Genomic DNA, 17,565 nt, shown 5'->3' with positions numbered 1-17,565 from the left:
AAATTGTAATAATAACTCGCCAGGACGACTAACGGGTAGTTCAAACAGTAGCGTTAGTCACCTGAAGTTGGCCTTTCCACCCCTGGTGTCGAGTTATTTAATGTTACAGCCATTTTCTAATTTCAAATCGAACTATAGAGATTGTGACTCTTAAGAGTAATTTGTAAATGATCGCATTGGTGTTTCTATGCCACTTAGAAAATGCTGAGTGGCTGACAAGCATTGATGACATAACTATGAATTCCCCACGTACCCAGTATGGAGAAGAACAGCATTGAGCAGCTGCTTGTATAATACAGTCAGTTACTGCTGCCACACAGTCGTATATTGATGGCAGGATCAAGTTTTGCAAGAGCAGTGAAAGTGGACCAGTCTGCCTGATCCAGCTTTCACCGGGGCACGTGGGTAGGGTGGCATTGACCACGGCCAGTCTCTCTCAAAAGTACAGGAAAATGATCACTGCCTCGTGGATTATTGTCAAGCCTTCATGAAAAATGGGAGAATAATGAAGGGGAGCAAACCAAGAGATCAATAGCAGTAAAGGACTGACTAGGTGCGTGAAAATAAGTGGAAGAACCATTATTGAAAAGAGAAAGATTGTGATCAGAGAAAGGGAGATGGCAACTGTTCAACAAGAACATCAAGTTCTGATTGAACATATGTCTCTCCAGGTGACAGGTGGAGAGAACAAACAGTGATGGTATGACCCAAGGAAACAGGGATAGCTATGGCCTCCAATGGTGTGTTGAGTGACAAAGACAGGGTGGACACATACTGATCAACCCAACAGTGCCATCCCTCCATATACTCGTCCACCACATGGTCTGTCATTTCTGTACAGAGAAAACTGCCGATAGGTTACTGTATCAGCAGGTTTCAGAAATGTTTCTTATAAGGAAAGACATACAAGATGGTAAGAAGCAATCAGTGTTTTGATGTCATCCAGATTGGAACGTAAACCTTGACAGTTCCATTGTATCAAGGTGGCCATTTTTAATGATGCATAGGCGAAGTAGCTGGAGAACCCTTCTGTTTACGACCACTTCTTTTTTCCTTACTGTCCTTATTCGGGGGAGGTCTATCGACCTCCATCATGCTCCATGGATCCTGCCCTTGGTCGATTGGGCAGGTGTTTGTTGTTGAAAGGGAATTCCAGTGACTGAGGACGCAAACGGATGATTGTTTCACATCTTGGGGTGGGAAAAAAGGTGTATCTGAAATAATGCCTGTACCTGGAACCAAAGGATGTGGATCTTGGGATTTGTTGGAATGTATGGGAGGAACAGAGATGGGTGTAGAAGTTCATTCATCAACTTTAACTGTGAAGGTCAAAAGGCTTTTCATTTGTTTTGAAAACGATTCTCTTGGAGGCACAGAGAGATCTGTCTGCACTCCCAGTGTAGTTGTGGAACGAAGTGCAGCAGCATATATCAAAGATGAAGTGATGAACTGCAATTTCCGAGCCTCAGGATAAGTAATGTTAGTCTTTTTCAAATGCTGCACCTCTTTTTCCTCCAACCATTTAGGGAAAGAACAAAAGTAGGAAAAGTGAGAACCATTGCAGTTGACACAATGTGGGTCTGTTTCACACTCATAGGCAACATGGTCCTTGCCACCACAACAAGCACATGTCAGGGAACCACGACACGACCTGTTTGAGTGACCGAATCTCTGACATTGGAAACATTGGAGAGGGTTTGGAATGTACAACCGTACTCTGAAATTTAGATAACTTGCCTTGATGGTGGCAGGTGCACATGTGATGTAAATGTCAAAACGAGGATATTTGTTGGCAGTGTTACTCCACCTTTGCGAGTGGAGATGTGCCTCACTGCAGAAACTCCTTGAGTGGAGAAACCATGATGAATTCAAGGTAGCATGAGGGGTAGCCTCAATAGGTACATCCCCAATTGCCTTTGAATTCAAGAGTTCACTGTGTTAGGATGTTTCAACCAATGTCTACAGAGCGAAGCTTCTTTACTGACTTTGGAGAGCCAGTAAGTCCCTCCAGTCCCTTCTGAATAAAAAAGGGGGGACATTTGCTCTAAAAGTTTGTCTGAAAGTGAGTGCAATATAAGAAAATGAGGTACAACAGGTGGTATGGATGGTGAGAAATGCTGTTCAGAATCTTCAAGACGTGGTCATTTACCTATAAGACTGTTTTTTCACTATTTTATTAAGATTTGTAAAATGAGTATCCATTATAAAGAAAGTAAAATTTCAGTGCCCAATGACCCCACCCACCATGGAGCCCTACAATGTCAAGCAAGGACACTGCAGCAATGCCAGGGTTTTGTGAGCACTATACCCAAACACCAGCATCAGACACAATGCCCACAACACCCATTGAGAACTTCCAACACTGGTACTTGGTTGACTCTAGCCCAAGTGGACCAGCCAATTGACCCAAGGGGGCCATCCAAAGGCCACCCGCCTACAGGAATTCAAGGCCAAAGTGGTGTGTTAGGGTAGGACCCATCAACCACCAGAATCGTCTCCTGCCCTTCACGGGTCGCCACGCACAGCAAACACAAAGATGGATGTTTAGATCCCAGAGGAGGTAACCTGAAAGAACAGAACCTTCCCTGAGAGGGCCCCTCACCACATACAGGAATCCACACTGAGGGGTATAGCTTTTGGAAAATGGTTAATGAAGTCATTAAATCTGCTATAGATCTCAGCAATAGAAAAGCCATTATCACCATTGTAATCACAGCACTAGTAATATAACATTGGATTGATGATGTTTGTAGTTACACAAAGTGGTATGTGTGGTTTGCTCACAACTGGTATCAAATCCTAGCCATTATCATAAGCCTTCAGACTTACTGATTAGCCATTGGGGAGTATATAACAGAGGAAACCTTGTAAAAACATTGGAACGCTTATCTATTAACTGCCTATATAGGAGTCACATATAATACATGTATTACGATATGAGCATTTGTTTTCTCTGTAACCTTAAATATAATCTATTTTGCAAATTTAATTTTTAGGAACTTTTCAACCTGGGGGAACATATACCATTGAAAAGCTTGTAAAAAATGGGGATGTTTACTCCAGTGTATTATCCAACTGTTTTCTGTGAAATATACTGAGGAAGAATGGTTCATAACGATAGTCAAGAATTCTACTGACCTTTATGAAAGAAGCTATAGATTTGGTACCAAAACTAGAACATGCTTTCAACCAGAACAATATTGCTATGAACGGATTTCTTACATTCAAATAGATTAGTGAGAAACAGCATTCATAGGGTATCTATATGGACCATTTCTAAGAAGAAATGCCCACCTTTCGAAAGTGCTTGGGCTTCTATTTCATTTCTATCAAGACTTCTTGAACCTGTGTTTTTCTAACATCATAAACATTTAAAGATGTGGTATACCTGAAATCAGAATAAATATTATGAACTGTTTATACAAAGACTGCTTGTGCAATTAGAGCTAAGAACCAAGAGATTAGTTTAGCCTTTATCATGAATGTTAGGCAGGGCTGCATCTTATCTTCATTGTTGTTTGCCATTATAAATTGTCCAGGCAATAAGACAGGTAACATCATGCAAGATAATAAGTACCCCAGTTGTGAGAAGAGTGAAGTGAACAAATGATTTATACTTTGTGTGGATTCATCCTGGTTAAGTATAGCAAAAAGCAAAAGTAAGATTGGTCTCATTATTAAAGCATTAATTATGAAAGTTTGAATATAATGAAATGAAATAACAATTTTGATTGGATGTAAATAGATTTAGAAGTTACCTTAGAAGTATTGTATCAAGTGATGGAAAACATAACAAGGAGATTAGAATGAGAATAAGTAAAGCAAACAATACTTGGGTAAATAAGGGATTGAACTTACAGACAAAAGTGAGGTTCTCTTTATTGCCAATGCTATATGAATGTAAAACTTGGGTATTGAATGTGGTAAATTCAAAAAAAGTTGGACGCTGCCCACCATAGATAAGTAAGGAGCATTCTATATATTAGTGAAAATTTGATAAAGTTTATAATTTGTTGATCTTTTTAATTAGTGCAGCATTTTGTTTATTTTGGCTTGTTTTTTAAGTTATAACAAACTAATATATATATATCATGGAAGAGTAAGATCACAAATAAGGAGGTATGACAACTGTCATCATCAAGAAGAGATGATTAAATTGATTTGGATGTGCTTCTTGTACAGCAGTGGATAAAAGATCACATTAGTTAAAGTTATGTGAGGTTATTATCTGAAAATTAAAACACTGTACCTAAACATGCCTCAGTGCTACCAGTTCTTTCAAGTATATATCTTATTATACAAACAGATATTTCTGGTCTTTATCACAAACACAAATTTAAATACATATTTGGTAATTTAATCAGGCTAAGGCACTTCACTTTTTCAAATTACAGCATACTGTCAGATCAAGTATACCAACTGCTCATATAACCATGGTTCTGTGTGCAGTGCATATGAATATAATTCTGGTCCTTTGTGTTGTACATCTGAATATATAACCCAGGTTCTATTGGTAATATAACTAATCCAATAAAATAATCATGTAAATCAAGTGAATTAAAAACCAGTCTGTTGAACATTCTGAAAGTTATTCCTCATACTGAGCTATTCTTCCCATAAATGTTGGTTTTTACCAATTCAAAATGGTGATGATGTTACAATGTGGTGAAAAAACTGACCATATTTCCATTCACTACAAGCTAATATTGACAATATATCCATTTAATATTAACCATCTGTTCATTTACTAACAGAGCCACAGAAATCAACAACTTTACATAACTACTTAAACTTCACAGTAACACACAACTATAATGTGTCTTTAGGAATGTCATACAATTCATAAACAAATATATGATGAATTTGAAAGCAAGGATACAGAAACTAAAAAATAAACTGTTTTTATTGTTTGCTGTCAAGAACAAAGTGGCACAATGAACTATCTGTGTTCTGCCCACCACGGGTATCAAAACTGTTAGTATTATAAACCCTTAGCCACCAGAGCAGGCACATTGTTTTCAAAAGTACATGTTAACTGAAACTCCTTTAATTTTTGTAACTTTTTTAACACAATCTTTTAGAACAGCATTTTTTATGATATATGTCAATAGGTAAAAAAAGCTTTAGAATTGTAATTAACACATTTGGAAGTCAAACTAAATTATCAGAAGAGAAATATGTTATAAATAGCAATTTAACATACATTTCTATACTTAAACAGTAAGAAGTCCTTCCATTAAAAAAAACCAATAAAAAGAAAACTTACATGACATAAAATCTGTAGATTTCTACACTTATACAAAGTTCTTAGTTGAAATGTATATATATAACTGTACATAATATATATGTATATATTTATATATATAACTGTACATAATCACAAAATTATCTTAAGGAAATAAAATCTATAAATTACCCTGAATAACAGATTTCTTTATATTAAACTTAGAATCAGTACAAACTTCTCCATTGCATGCTGCAACATGTTCTTTCCCTTTCTTCTTGAGACAAATAATGTTATTTTAAACTTTCTGTCATTCTTACATTACTCATATTTAAAACTACTTCCATACTGAACCATATCCAGTCACTGGTTTACTGGTAGAATCATTGATGTTAAAAATCTCAGTCACTTTTACTTGCATTTTCTCATCCATGTAATAGAAAGCCATGAGAGCTTCATGTTTTGAGGTGGTTTCAAGAATGTGCTCAAAGTTATCACCATTTTGTGGATCAATACTACCTTGGTACTTACTTAGATCCCAGCTTAAGGCTTTGTTTGTAATATCAATAGCATTGAACTCACTGTGGTCTCTACCAAAAGATTTAAAGGCATCCATAACATTTTGTTTTTTACTTTTGGAGGTCTCAACGGTGTTTTCTAAATTGACTGTGAAACCCAAGTTCATAGTACTGATCACCCGTTCTGGGACGTACATGTCAGTTTCAATGGATCGTCGTCTCTGGTGCTTTATAGGCAATGGGTTACCTTGTAGACCAGCATACGACTTTCTCTTGACACGACCTAGTTCGAGATCATTTACAAGCTTACTGGAAAAGGCTTCATTGCTCTTCAAAGACTGGTGACAAGTAGGGTAAGCTAAAGTTTCTTCATCTCTGTTGTAATCGTATTCAGTAATAGCTAGCTGGCAAGAAAACCTAAAACAGGGTAACAATAAATTATAGTAATCTGACAAAAAAAAACTAAACTACTAAGACTTCTAGAGTACTGGTTAAAAAACAAAACAATGAGGCTTGTGCAAAGTTATCATTTAAAATTATAAAACCATGCAATTTTAGTATTTACTCCTATAAATGAAGTAAGATAAAAAGTGATACCACCAGTGAGACAGTGAGTCAGTCCACGGCATCAAAACAGAATGAAAACTGTAATATCAAATCTAAGATAAACACCACAAAAACAGTATACTATAGAAACTACAGTAACAAAATATTACACACTTTAATACTGGCATGTAAACTACGATACCAGAATACTGTACACCATAATACTGGCACAAAAACTACAGTACCAGAATATTATACATTATAATACTGGCATGAAAACTACAGTACCAGAATATTATACACCATAATAGTATAAAACACAAGAATGACATAAACCCTTGCACATACAGTATCCTAAAGAAAAAACTACAATCATTAAACTATGGGAACAGTTCAACACACAAGTGATATAAAAACCTAGTGTATAGACTTTATATAGTACCACAGAAACAAAAGATACAATCATACAGATATGAAAATGGTATAACATAAAAAATATATTTATAAAATCATAGTGATAGTCATAATTAAACATAAAAGTTAAACACTTGTAAAGCCTCAGTAATAGGATACTCACTTTGCACTGTACATATGCCTGTTCTTGTTCAACCTATTAATGACTAAATTCAAAGTGTTCAAGACTTTTTTCAAGTTCTTTTGTAGTTCCTTCTGCAAAGTGGGCATTAACTGCCATAACCTAGCAGATGAAATCAGATAAACTGAATTAAACTGTTTTAACATTTACACAGAGAGAGAGAGACAAATGTATTCAAGAAAGAAGTTTTGTCAGGAATCACACAGATAACATTTTATATAAATAAAATGAAGCATTCATGCATGTCTAAAAAACAATATGACAAAAAGTTGTTAATGAGAACACTAAACAAGATATGAGGTGTAATAAAGAAAGTAAAGCTGTCACCACAAGCAGAATTCACTGACCAAATCGATCAACAAGAGCTGAACCTACAGACCAGGAAAACAAGTGAAACAATCAACAAGAGCTAATCCTACAGACCAGGAAAACAAGTGAAACAATCAACAAGAGCTGAACCTACAGACCAGGAAAACAAGTGAAACAATCAACAAGAGCTGAACCTACAGACCAGGAAAACAAGTGAAACAGTCAACAACAGCTAAATCTGCTGCTCAGTTAAGCAGATAGATAATCATCAAAAACTGAAAGTAGCCAGCTGTCAATGCAGGATTGTTAGTTACTAAAGAGTAATTTACTGAGCTATCTGTACTGTCATATTTTAACTTGTATATTAACATTATAAGTTGTTCCACAACTTGATATACATTTACTGAGCTATCTGTACTGTCATATTTTAACTTGTATATTAACATTATAAGTTGTTCCACAACTTGATATACATTTACTGAGCTATCTGTACTGTCATATTTTAACTTGTATATTAACATTATAAGTTGTTCCACAACTTGATATACATTTACTGAGCTATCTGTACTGTCATATTTTAACTTGTATATTAACATTATAAGTTGTTCCACAACTTGATATACATTTACTGAGCTATCTGTACTGTCATATTTTAACTTGTATATTAACATTATAAGTTGTTCCACAACTTGATATACATTTACTGAGCTATCTGTACTGTCATATTTTAACTTGTATATTAACATTATAAGTTGTTCCACAACTTGATATACATTTACTGAGCTATCTGTACTGTCATATTTTAACTTGTATATTAACATTATAAGTTGTTCCACAACTTGATATACATTTACTGAGCTATCTGTACTGTCATATTTTAACTTGTATATTAACATTATAAGTTGTTCCACAACTTGATATACATTTACTGAGCTATCTGTACTGTCATATTTTAACTTGTATATTAACATTATAAGTTGTTCCACAACTTGATATACATTTACTGAGCTATCTGTACTGTCATATTTTAACTTGTATATTAACATTATAAGTTGTTCCACAACTTGATATACATTTACTGAGCTATCTGTACTGTCATATTTTAACTTGTATATTAACATTATAAGTTGTTCCACAACTTGATATACATTTACTGAGCTATCTGTACTGTCATATTTTAACTTGTATATTAACATTATAAGTTGTTCCACAACTTGATATACATTTACTGAGCTATCTGTACTGTCATATTTTAACTTGTATATTAACATTATAAGTTGTTCCACAACTTGATATACATCTACTACTGTAGAAACAACCTTCACATATGTTTAATTGGATATTAAGATCAGTAATTATTAACACAAAATACACTGAATGGGCAAGAAATATTCTCAAAAAACAGAGAAGGAATGCACTCAAAATATAAAGTAATTTTCAGGAAATTACAAAAGGATCAATACCTTAAGAAAACAAAAATACAACTAAAGAGCAAAAACTACTAGATGAAAGTCAATGTAAATACTGACACAATAAAATAATGAACAGTGCTAAGTTGTCACAGCTATACAAGTTCAGAGTTCACAGAATGTGAGAGAAAACAACACATATGCTATCGCTATTTTGAAAATGCAAAACTTAAAATGTTTGAACTTCTAATAATTTTAATGCATATACATACAGTCTTTGATGAATTACAACAGCAAACAATTTCATGTACACATTTATTTTTTAAACAAAATATTAGAAAAGAAAGCAGTACAACTTAAAAAACAACAGACAATTCATGTAATGCTTAAAATAAAGTTATTTTTATTCTGTACAAACATATCTAATATTTTTATAGCATGATACCTACTTGAAAAATATAACAATTACAATGTCTACAGGCAGCACATAAGGAAGTGACAAAAATGACAAGACCTTGACCGGCTGGTGACGAAATAACCAGTTAATCACACCTTTGTTAACTTGGTCACTAGCATTCTTTATGGCTGTCAGAAAAGTTATAAAATAAACTTATAAAAGACTATTTTCTTATACGTTCAGACAGCATTTGCATCAACATTTTCTGATATAAAACAATATTATCTGTAGTTTAAATGTAATATTATTAAGCTTAAAGAATAAAAGTGTTGCAAATTAAAGGATAGGCTTATACTGACTCATTTTTCTTAAAGTACTGTTCAAAATTCATATTATATATTCACTATAATTTTCAACCTTTCTGCTTGAAAACTTAACTTGCAGAATAATAAACAAACTAATCTGTTAACAATGTTGAATAAATACAATTTAACAAATGCATCGAGTCTCATACTCAGATACAGTTAACATGCTACACATTGAATATCACATTCAATACGTTTGTGTACAAAGCTACAACACTGTCTAGTTCTCTCTTTACATGTTAATTGTGTACGTTTCTGTGATTACTTTCTTTAAGTACATATAACATTCAAAGTTAGTCAAATCAAGCCATATAAAGAGTTAGCAATAATGCTAACTAGTAAATAAAACAATTATTGTTTAGAGATGCCACTAACATTCAACAGAGGAAACATTCTTGATTCAGGAATGTTCTACCAATCTGACTTACATAATTATAGACACAAGAGGTGTTGTCAGTGACTTTCAAAAGTTCTTCAGTAATAATACAGGTTGTGTTTAAAAACACTTTCTATCAATAAAGAAAAGACCTGAGCCTTTTAGTTGGACGTACATAAACTACAAGAGATAAATGATAGAATAACGAAAGTTAACAGAGGCTTGATAGTTAACAGGTCAAAACCTACCAATAAGCATATATTAACATGTCACAGACACAAACTGTTAGTGCAAACAGAAACCAAGTGAGCAACCCTTCTTCATTAACTTAATGTTCTGTGAGCTCAAACATGAAAAGATTGTTAGTAACCACTGAACATTATGAAGTCAGCTAACTCCTAGCAAATCGGTTCACTCTACCTAGTTCATAAAAGCAGATTCTACTACAAAACCAAAAGTGGTAAAAAACTCCACACTTTTTAACCATTATATTGACATCAGTTGTTTAAAAGATGTTCAACAAAACCCCACACATTCATTGGACTGAAATGAGGTTTACTGGTACCATAAACACAAAACCACCAATACTGGACAAACTGCAAACTTTGTAACTATTATACTCTCACCAGTTGTTTACAAAATTAACAAAACCACAGACAGATTCCTTTGAACTAAAACAATGTTCAATGGTACCATAAACACAAAACCACCAATACTGGACAAACTGCAAACTTTGTAACTATTATACTCTCACCAGTTGTTTACAAAATTAACAAAACCACAGACAGATTCCTTTGAACTAAAACAATGTTCAATGGTACCATAAACACAAAACCACCAATACTGGACAAACTGCAAACTTTGTAACTATTATACTCTCACCAGTTGTTTACAAAATTAACAAAACCACAGACAGATTCCTTTGAACTAAAACAATGTTCAATGGTACCATAAACACAAAACCACCAACACTGGACAAACTACAAACTTTATAACTATTACACTCTCACCAGTTCTTTACAAGATGTTAAACAAAACCATAGACAGATTCATTGGACTGAAATAAAGTTTACTGCTACTGTGAAATGTAAAACCATTAATAGTGGTCAAAAACTTAGCAGTTACTTTACCAAAAATACCATTCAAAGGTATTCTACAGTTGTTTTTTTAATCTTCTGTTTAGGTACTATTATGAAGATGGAAATACACAATAACAACAAGAGAGAATACTGAAGAGAAGATACAAGGTTCTTATCTTGTGAATGTGCTATTTACTAATATATGGAAGATAGGACCACACATCTCTTTCAAAATATTAACAAAAATATTTTGGGCTCCATTGTTCTTTTCCTTACAAGCATGGTCTAAACAAAACTTACTTTCCAGTGTTTTTAAATTCTTTGATGATAATTTTAATAGGCATAGTTTCCTATGTTTGAATAAAAACAGGAATACTTTCTCTAAATAATTCATTTTCCTATACTTGATTTGCATATTTATAGTTCTCTGAACCTACAGGTATGTCAAATTAAAATTCTTCATAAGACAAGACTACTAACTGATCAATTTATTTATCAATATAGTTAGCAGACCGATATGAGGCTAAGGAGAAAATGTATTGTATTATCATATAATCCTACATCAGAATTCCATCACCACAATTATATGACCGTATCTGTATTTTATTACTCCTCGTTGTTGTGAAATAAACTAAGAGAATGACTCCATCAAACCCTCTGTGACTAAGACTATGATTAAAGTTAAAAATACAAATAAAATCAACACTGATTTCCAAAAAATCAAAACAATAGCGTCAATCAATTTCACTGATTTGACAGTTTAAAATAGAGCATCTGCTTTTATAAGTATTAATAATTCATAGACATTTTTTAAATGACATTGTAAATTACATTACTATTATTTCTTGAAATTTGGTGTTCCTTTAAAATGCTAAATTACAGGGTTAAACATGATTTATCAACAAATAACAGATAAAGAATAAATATTATAGTTGGAAACTCATAATATGTGGAACTTTGTTACAAATACAACCTTCCTATATCTATTGAAATAAAGCATTAAAATCAAAACAAAAATACCAAGCAAAGAAAACCTTTTCAAACAAGGAAGCAGATGTAAAGCTGGCTAATATCAATCATTCAAAAACAATAGAAACAAGACAGTACAGATAGCATTTACATCATCCCTGTATACAGTGTAGAAGAATGAACAGGATAACCTAAACTCAATTGTGATCGAATTGTTTTACATATTACTATATGTTAATGCTTGTCCATTTTATTATATAGGTATGATGTACTGCTGACCATACTATCTTTTAACACTGTTTTTGAATAATTTAATATTAGCCATCCATACATTTACTTCATTTTTAAAAATGTCTTTTTCTTTACTAGAGTAAGTTTCACAATAAATAAATACCATTTAGAATGGTTAAATTCTAAGTCAAAAATAAATCTTTATCAGATTTACTGTGTATTTTAAGATTTATAGTCAACAGTGGTGAATACTACAACCGGCAAAACAGTTTCTTTTTGTGTATTCACACAGAGATACTCCAAAACTATCTGTAGTGCTGTTCTGAACACAAGAACTAGCAAAACTGTTTTTGGGTATTCACACAGAGCTACTCAAGGACTATCTGTAGCAGTTCTCCTGAACACAATAATCCCAAAACAAAGCATCAAAAGAAAAATGTTAATGAGAAGTAATACTAGAGACATTAAAACTGAAACTTTTAGCAGTAATAAACAAAATTAAATCCTGAGAGAAACAGCACTATTTTAATGGGTTTTTTAAAACTGTACCAGAACAACAGTTTGTAATTTCCCAATCTAAAAGTTACAGAAATACAAGATCAAGCTACATGAATTTTATATAGCAGAATCTAAAAGCACTTAGCAAACTTGTGTTAATTTTAATTGAATTTGTCAAATATTTCCATTGTAAGAATTAAAAAACAAACAAAAAAGGTATATTACTGGTACCCTCTCTGATCTAGAAAATATTATTATTTTATTATATTAAAGTTTCTTAAAACTTTTCTTGATAGAACAGTGTATAAAAATTATTGTATGACACAGTTAATTTATAACAATTAACAAGAAAATAATAAAAAATACAACACAGTGGCTGACTTTTTTTTACAGTACTTCCTGCTTTATCAAACCTTTTCTCACACATGTATTTTCATTATACATTTAGCTGAAATTCATTAAAAGAAAAGTAAGTAAATTGTCTTTTTCTACCTTTCACCACAGACTCAGGTAGACTGTCCAGCAGTGCCATCTGTTTACGGTAGTGGCAGTCTACACAACCATCATATGCATGTTCTAGTTCATTTTCAATACTGTCATTCTCTGTAGAAGAGTCTGCTTCTGCTACAGTAAAACTGGACTGTACTTCTAGACACCTCATACAAGATATCAGATCTAGAACAAACATAAATAAAAAAGTAATTTGTGATGTCAAGAAATCCACTTGAAGTAAACATGTATCAAAAGATGGCTGTATTAACACTTTTACCAAAATAAAGCAGAGAACAGTGTTTTGGCCTTCTTAGGCCATCTTCACATTTACAGAACACACACTTAGTTTTTCAACCATGTTAACTCTATACACCCCAACATTAAGTTCACGTGTCAACAGGAAAAAAACTAACCAAATAGCATTTCTTAGCCTCAAAATCACAAGAAGCGATACACAATTCAAAATAGAAATCTACAGGAAAATCACCCACACTAGACTCTACATTACCTGGGACTCAGCACATGAAACAAAACAAAAATTCAATATAATAATAAAGCAACTAAACACAGCCACAAAACTATGGTTACCCAATAAAATAACACTTAACCAACAACAACACATTTCCTCCCAAAGTCATTGAAAAAAAATTATACACACGTACATAGATCAACAACACAATGAACAACAAACATACAATAATAAATCCCAAGATACAACAAACTACAAACCTTATACTGTTGCATACCATATGTGCCTGACATCAGCAAAAAAATAACCAACATGTGGAAAAAACTTGCAACAAAACACAACATTCCAGTAACCACTAAAGTTTATCCAAAAACCAGGTACAAACTAAAGTTCTACATTATTTATAAAACACAATCCAACTGCCACAATTTATATATTAGAGAAACAAGCAGAAAAATAGAAACCAGATTCAAATAACACAAATAATCACCTTCACATGTTTTTGAACACTTGCAAATCAAATAAACACAACATAACCATAGAAACCATCCAGATATTAAGTAGGGAAACAAATATAAACAAACACAAAATCAAAGAAGCCTTATTAATACAACAACTAAAACCAAAATCAAACCAATATAAAGGAACACCTTTATACCTATACTAATTAATAACCTAACATCTAACTGCAACACCCTCCACAACTCCATTCCCACTTACACTCTCATTCCTAGATGTGCCCAGTAATGGTCAGTTGCAAGCTTTCTTGTTGTTAACCTAAGGATTACCTAAGAATGTTGAAACATTGTTCTCTGCTTTATTGTGGTAAAGGTGTTAATACTCATACCAGCCATTCTGAAACATTATTCTCTTTATTAGTAAAAGTGTTAATACTCATACCAGCCATTCTGAAACATTATTCTCTTTATTAGTAAAAGTGTTAATACCCATACCAGCCATCCTGAATCATTATTCTCTTTATTAGTAAAAGTGTTAATACCCATACCAGCCATCCTGAAACATTATTCTCTTTATTAGTAAAAGTGTTAATACTCATACCAGCCATCCTGAAACATTATTCTCTTTATTAGTAAAAGTGTTAATACCCATACCAGCCATCCTGAAACATTATTCTCTTTATTTTGATAAAAGTCTTAATACCCATACCAGCCATCCTGAAACATTATTCTCTTTATTAGTAAAAGTGTTAATACTCATACCAGCCATCCTGAAACATTATTCTCTTTATTAGTAAAAGTGTTAATACCCATACCAGCCATCCTGAAACATTACTCTCTTTATTTTGATAAAAGTGTTAATACTCATACCAGCCATCCTGAAACATTACTCTCTTTATTTTGGTAAAAGTCTTAATACTCATACCAGCCATCCTGAAACATTACTCTCTTTATTTTGATAAAAGTCTTAATACTCATACCAGCCGTCCTAAAACATTACTCTCTTTATTTTGATAAAAGTGTTAATACCCATACCAGCCTTCCTGAAACATTACTCTCTTTATTTTGATAAAAGTGTTAATACCCATACCAGCCTTCCTGAAACATTACTCTCTTTATTTTGATAAAAGTGTTAATACCCATACCAGCCTTCCTGAAACATTACTCTCTTTATTTTGATAAAAGTGTTAATACCCATACCAGCCTTCCTGAAACATTACTCTCTTTATTTTGATAAAAGTGTTAATACCCATACCAGCCTTCCTGAAACATTACTCTCTTTATTTTGATAAAAGTGTTAATACTCATACCAGCTGTCCTGAAACATTACTCTCTTTATTTTGATAAAAGTGTTAATACACATACCAGATATCCTGAAACATTACTCTCTTTATTTTGGTAAAAGTCTTAATACTCATACCAGATATCCTGAAACATTACTCTCTTTATTTTGATAAAAGTGTTAATACACATACCAGATATCCTGAAACATTACTCTCTTTATTTTGATAAAAGTGTTAATACACATACCAGATATTCTGAAACATTACTCTCTTTATTTTGATAAAAGTGTTAATACACATACCAGATATCCTGAAACATTACTCTCTTTATTTTGATAAAAGTGTTAATACACATACCAGATATTCTGAAACATTACTCTCTTTATTTTGATAAAAGTCTTAATACTCATACCAGCCATCCTAAAACATTACTCTCTTTATTTTGATAAAAGTGTTAATACACATACCAGATATCCTGAAACATTACTCTCTTTATTTTGGTAAAAGTCTTAATACTCATACCAGATATCCTGAAACATTACTCTCTTTATTTTGATAAAAGTGTTAATACACATACCAGATATCCTGAAACATTACTCTCTTTATTTTGATAAAAGTGTTAATACACATACCAGATATTCTGAAACATTACTCTCTTTATTTTGATAAAAGTGTTAATACACATACCAGATATCCTGAAACATTACTCTCTTTATTTTGGTAAAAGTCTTAATACTCATACCAGATATTCTGAAACATAACTCTCTTTATTAGTAAAAGTGTTAATACTCATACCAGCCATCCTGAAACTTTGTTCTCTTTATTAGTAAAAGTGTTAACACCCATACCAGCCATCCTGAAACTTTGTTCTCTTTATCAGTGAAAGTGTTAATACCAATACCAGCTATCCTGAAACATTATTCTCTTTATTAGTAAAAGTGTTAATACCTATACCAGCCATCCTGAGTTACATTACTCTCTATCAGTAAAAGTGTTAATACCCTTACCAGCCATCCTGAAACATTATTCTCTTTATCAGTAAAAGTGTTAATACCAATACCAGCCATCCTGAGTTACATTACTCTCGTTATCAGTAAAAGTGTTAATACCCTTACCAGCCATCCTGAAACATTATTCTCTTTATCAGTAAAAGTGTTAATACCAATACCAGCCATCCTGAGTTACTTTATTCTCTTTATCAGTAAAAGTGTTAATACAAATACCAGCCATCCTGAGTTACTTTATTCTCTTTATCAGTAAAAGTGTTAATACCAATACCAGCCATCCTGAGTTACTTTATTCTCTTTATCAGTAAAAGTGTTAATACAAATACCAGCCATCCTGAGTTACAAGCAGGTTTCTCATCACCATGAATTACTTTGATTTACATCAATGACCTAGATGAAGAAATTGTTAATGAAGTAATTAAATTTATAGATAATATTAAGGTCGTGGGTGTTGCTGGCTGTGAAGAGGATGCTGCTGCTTTAGAAAGGGATTTAATTTAGATCATTTAGTGAGTTGGGAAAATAAATGGAAGATGGGTGTTAACTATGGCAAATGGAAGATATTACATGTGGATTATCATAATTTAAAATTCAAGTAGAGTTTGGATAGGAATAACCCTAACATTATTCTACATTAGATTTCTGTCACTTGTTGACAGTAAAATGACAGCACTAGCTCCACTTGTTCTCAATATGTGTGTGTGTGTGTGTGTATTCAGAACTAGTTAAATATATGTACAATGAATTATTTACGCTACAGGTTGTTTCAAAAACATTATATAATTTTCTTCTTCTTGTCAAAATTCCACTTAGGCTTATTCAATTGCTTTAGAATTTCAGTTAAGAAGCTAGACTGTTTTTCTCTATTATTATCATCAAACTATCAGAGTTCATCTATGTTTTGTCAAGTTACCACTTTTGTTCCAAAATCATCTGCTTCTTTACTTTCAGGCCTATTTCAAACAAATTTCTATGTTTTGTCAAAGTACACATGGACATATTTAATCAAATTAGAATTATCTTTGATGAAATAAACTATTCCTCTCATCTCTTCCAACACTACTAATATATATCTCAACCATTAGGACTATATTAATTGTTAGGCTTGCCTTCTCTGTCAAAATGTCTCTTACGTGACTTTTTGTTTACTCTGTCTATTTTTCCTGCTAATCTCACACTATTTGTATGTTTATTACATTATCGTCTGTTTGCCACATCCTTAACATCACCAAGTTTCATGCAACATTCTTAATCTTGCCACTAATGAGTTACAAACATAAAGTGAAACTCTTATCAATTTGTGTAAATAAACTTGTCATAATATATACTTTAAAATAAGT

General features: G+C 32.6%; 1 protein-coding gene across 5 annotated transcripts in view; it reads right to left on the bottom strand.

Moving 5' to 3' along the window:
• Positions 1-4,701: 4,701 nt before the first annotated feature.
• The window catches only part of LOC143256342 (1-acylglycerol-3-phosphate O-acyltransferase Pnpla3-like), a 47,316-nt gene continuing 34,452 nt past the window's right edge, over positions 4,702-17,565 (bottom strand). For 4 of the 5 annotated variants that reach the window (XM_076513437.1, XM_076513441.1, XM_076513439.1 and 1 more), the window contains 4 exons: positions 13,009-13,191; positions 9,051-9,186; positions 6,866-6,985; positions 4,702-6,159 (listed from right to left, as the gene is read on the bottom strand). In XM_076513437.1, coding sequence (XP_076369552.1) covers positions 5,562-6,159; positions 6,866-6,985; positions 9,051-9,186; positions 13,009-13,191 — 1,037 coding nt within the window. In that variant the 3' untranslated portion in view covers positions 4,702-5,561. The remainder of the gene's footprint in view (positions 6,160-6,865; positions 6,986-9,050; positions 9,187-13,008; positions 13,192-17,565) is intronic. The other variant, XM_076513440.1, reaches the window with a different exon arrangement.

This window comes from Tachypleus tridentatus, chromosome 7, assembly GCF_004210375.1.
Source record: "Tachypleus tridentatus isolate NWPU-2018 chromosome 7, ASM421037v1, whole genome shotgun sequence".
Lineage (NCBI taxonomy): Eukaryota > Metazoa > Arthropoda > Merostomata > Xiphosura > Limulidae > Tachypleus > Tachypleus tridentatus.
The sequence above is the reverse complement of the archived record's forward strand: the minus strand, read 5'-3'. Positions and strand labels throughout refer to the sequence as shown.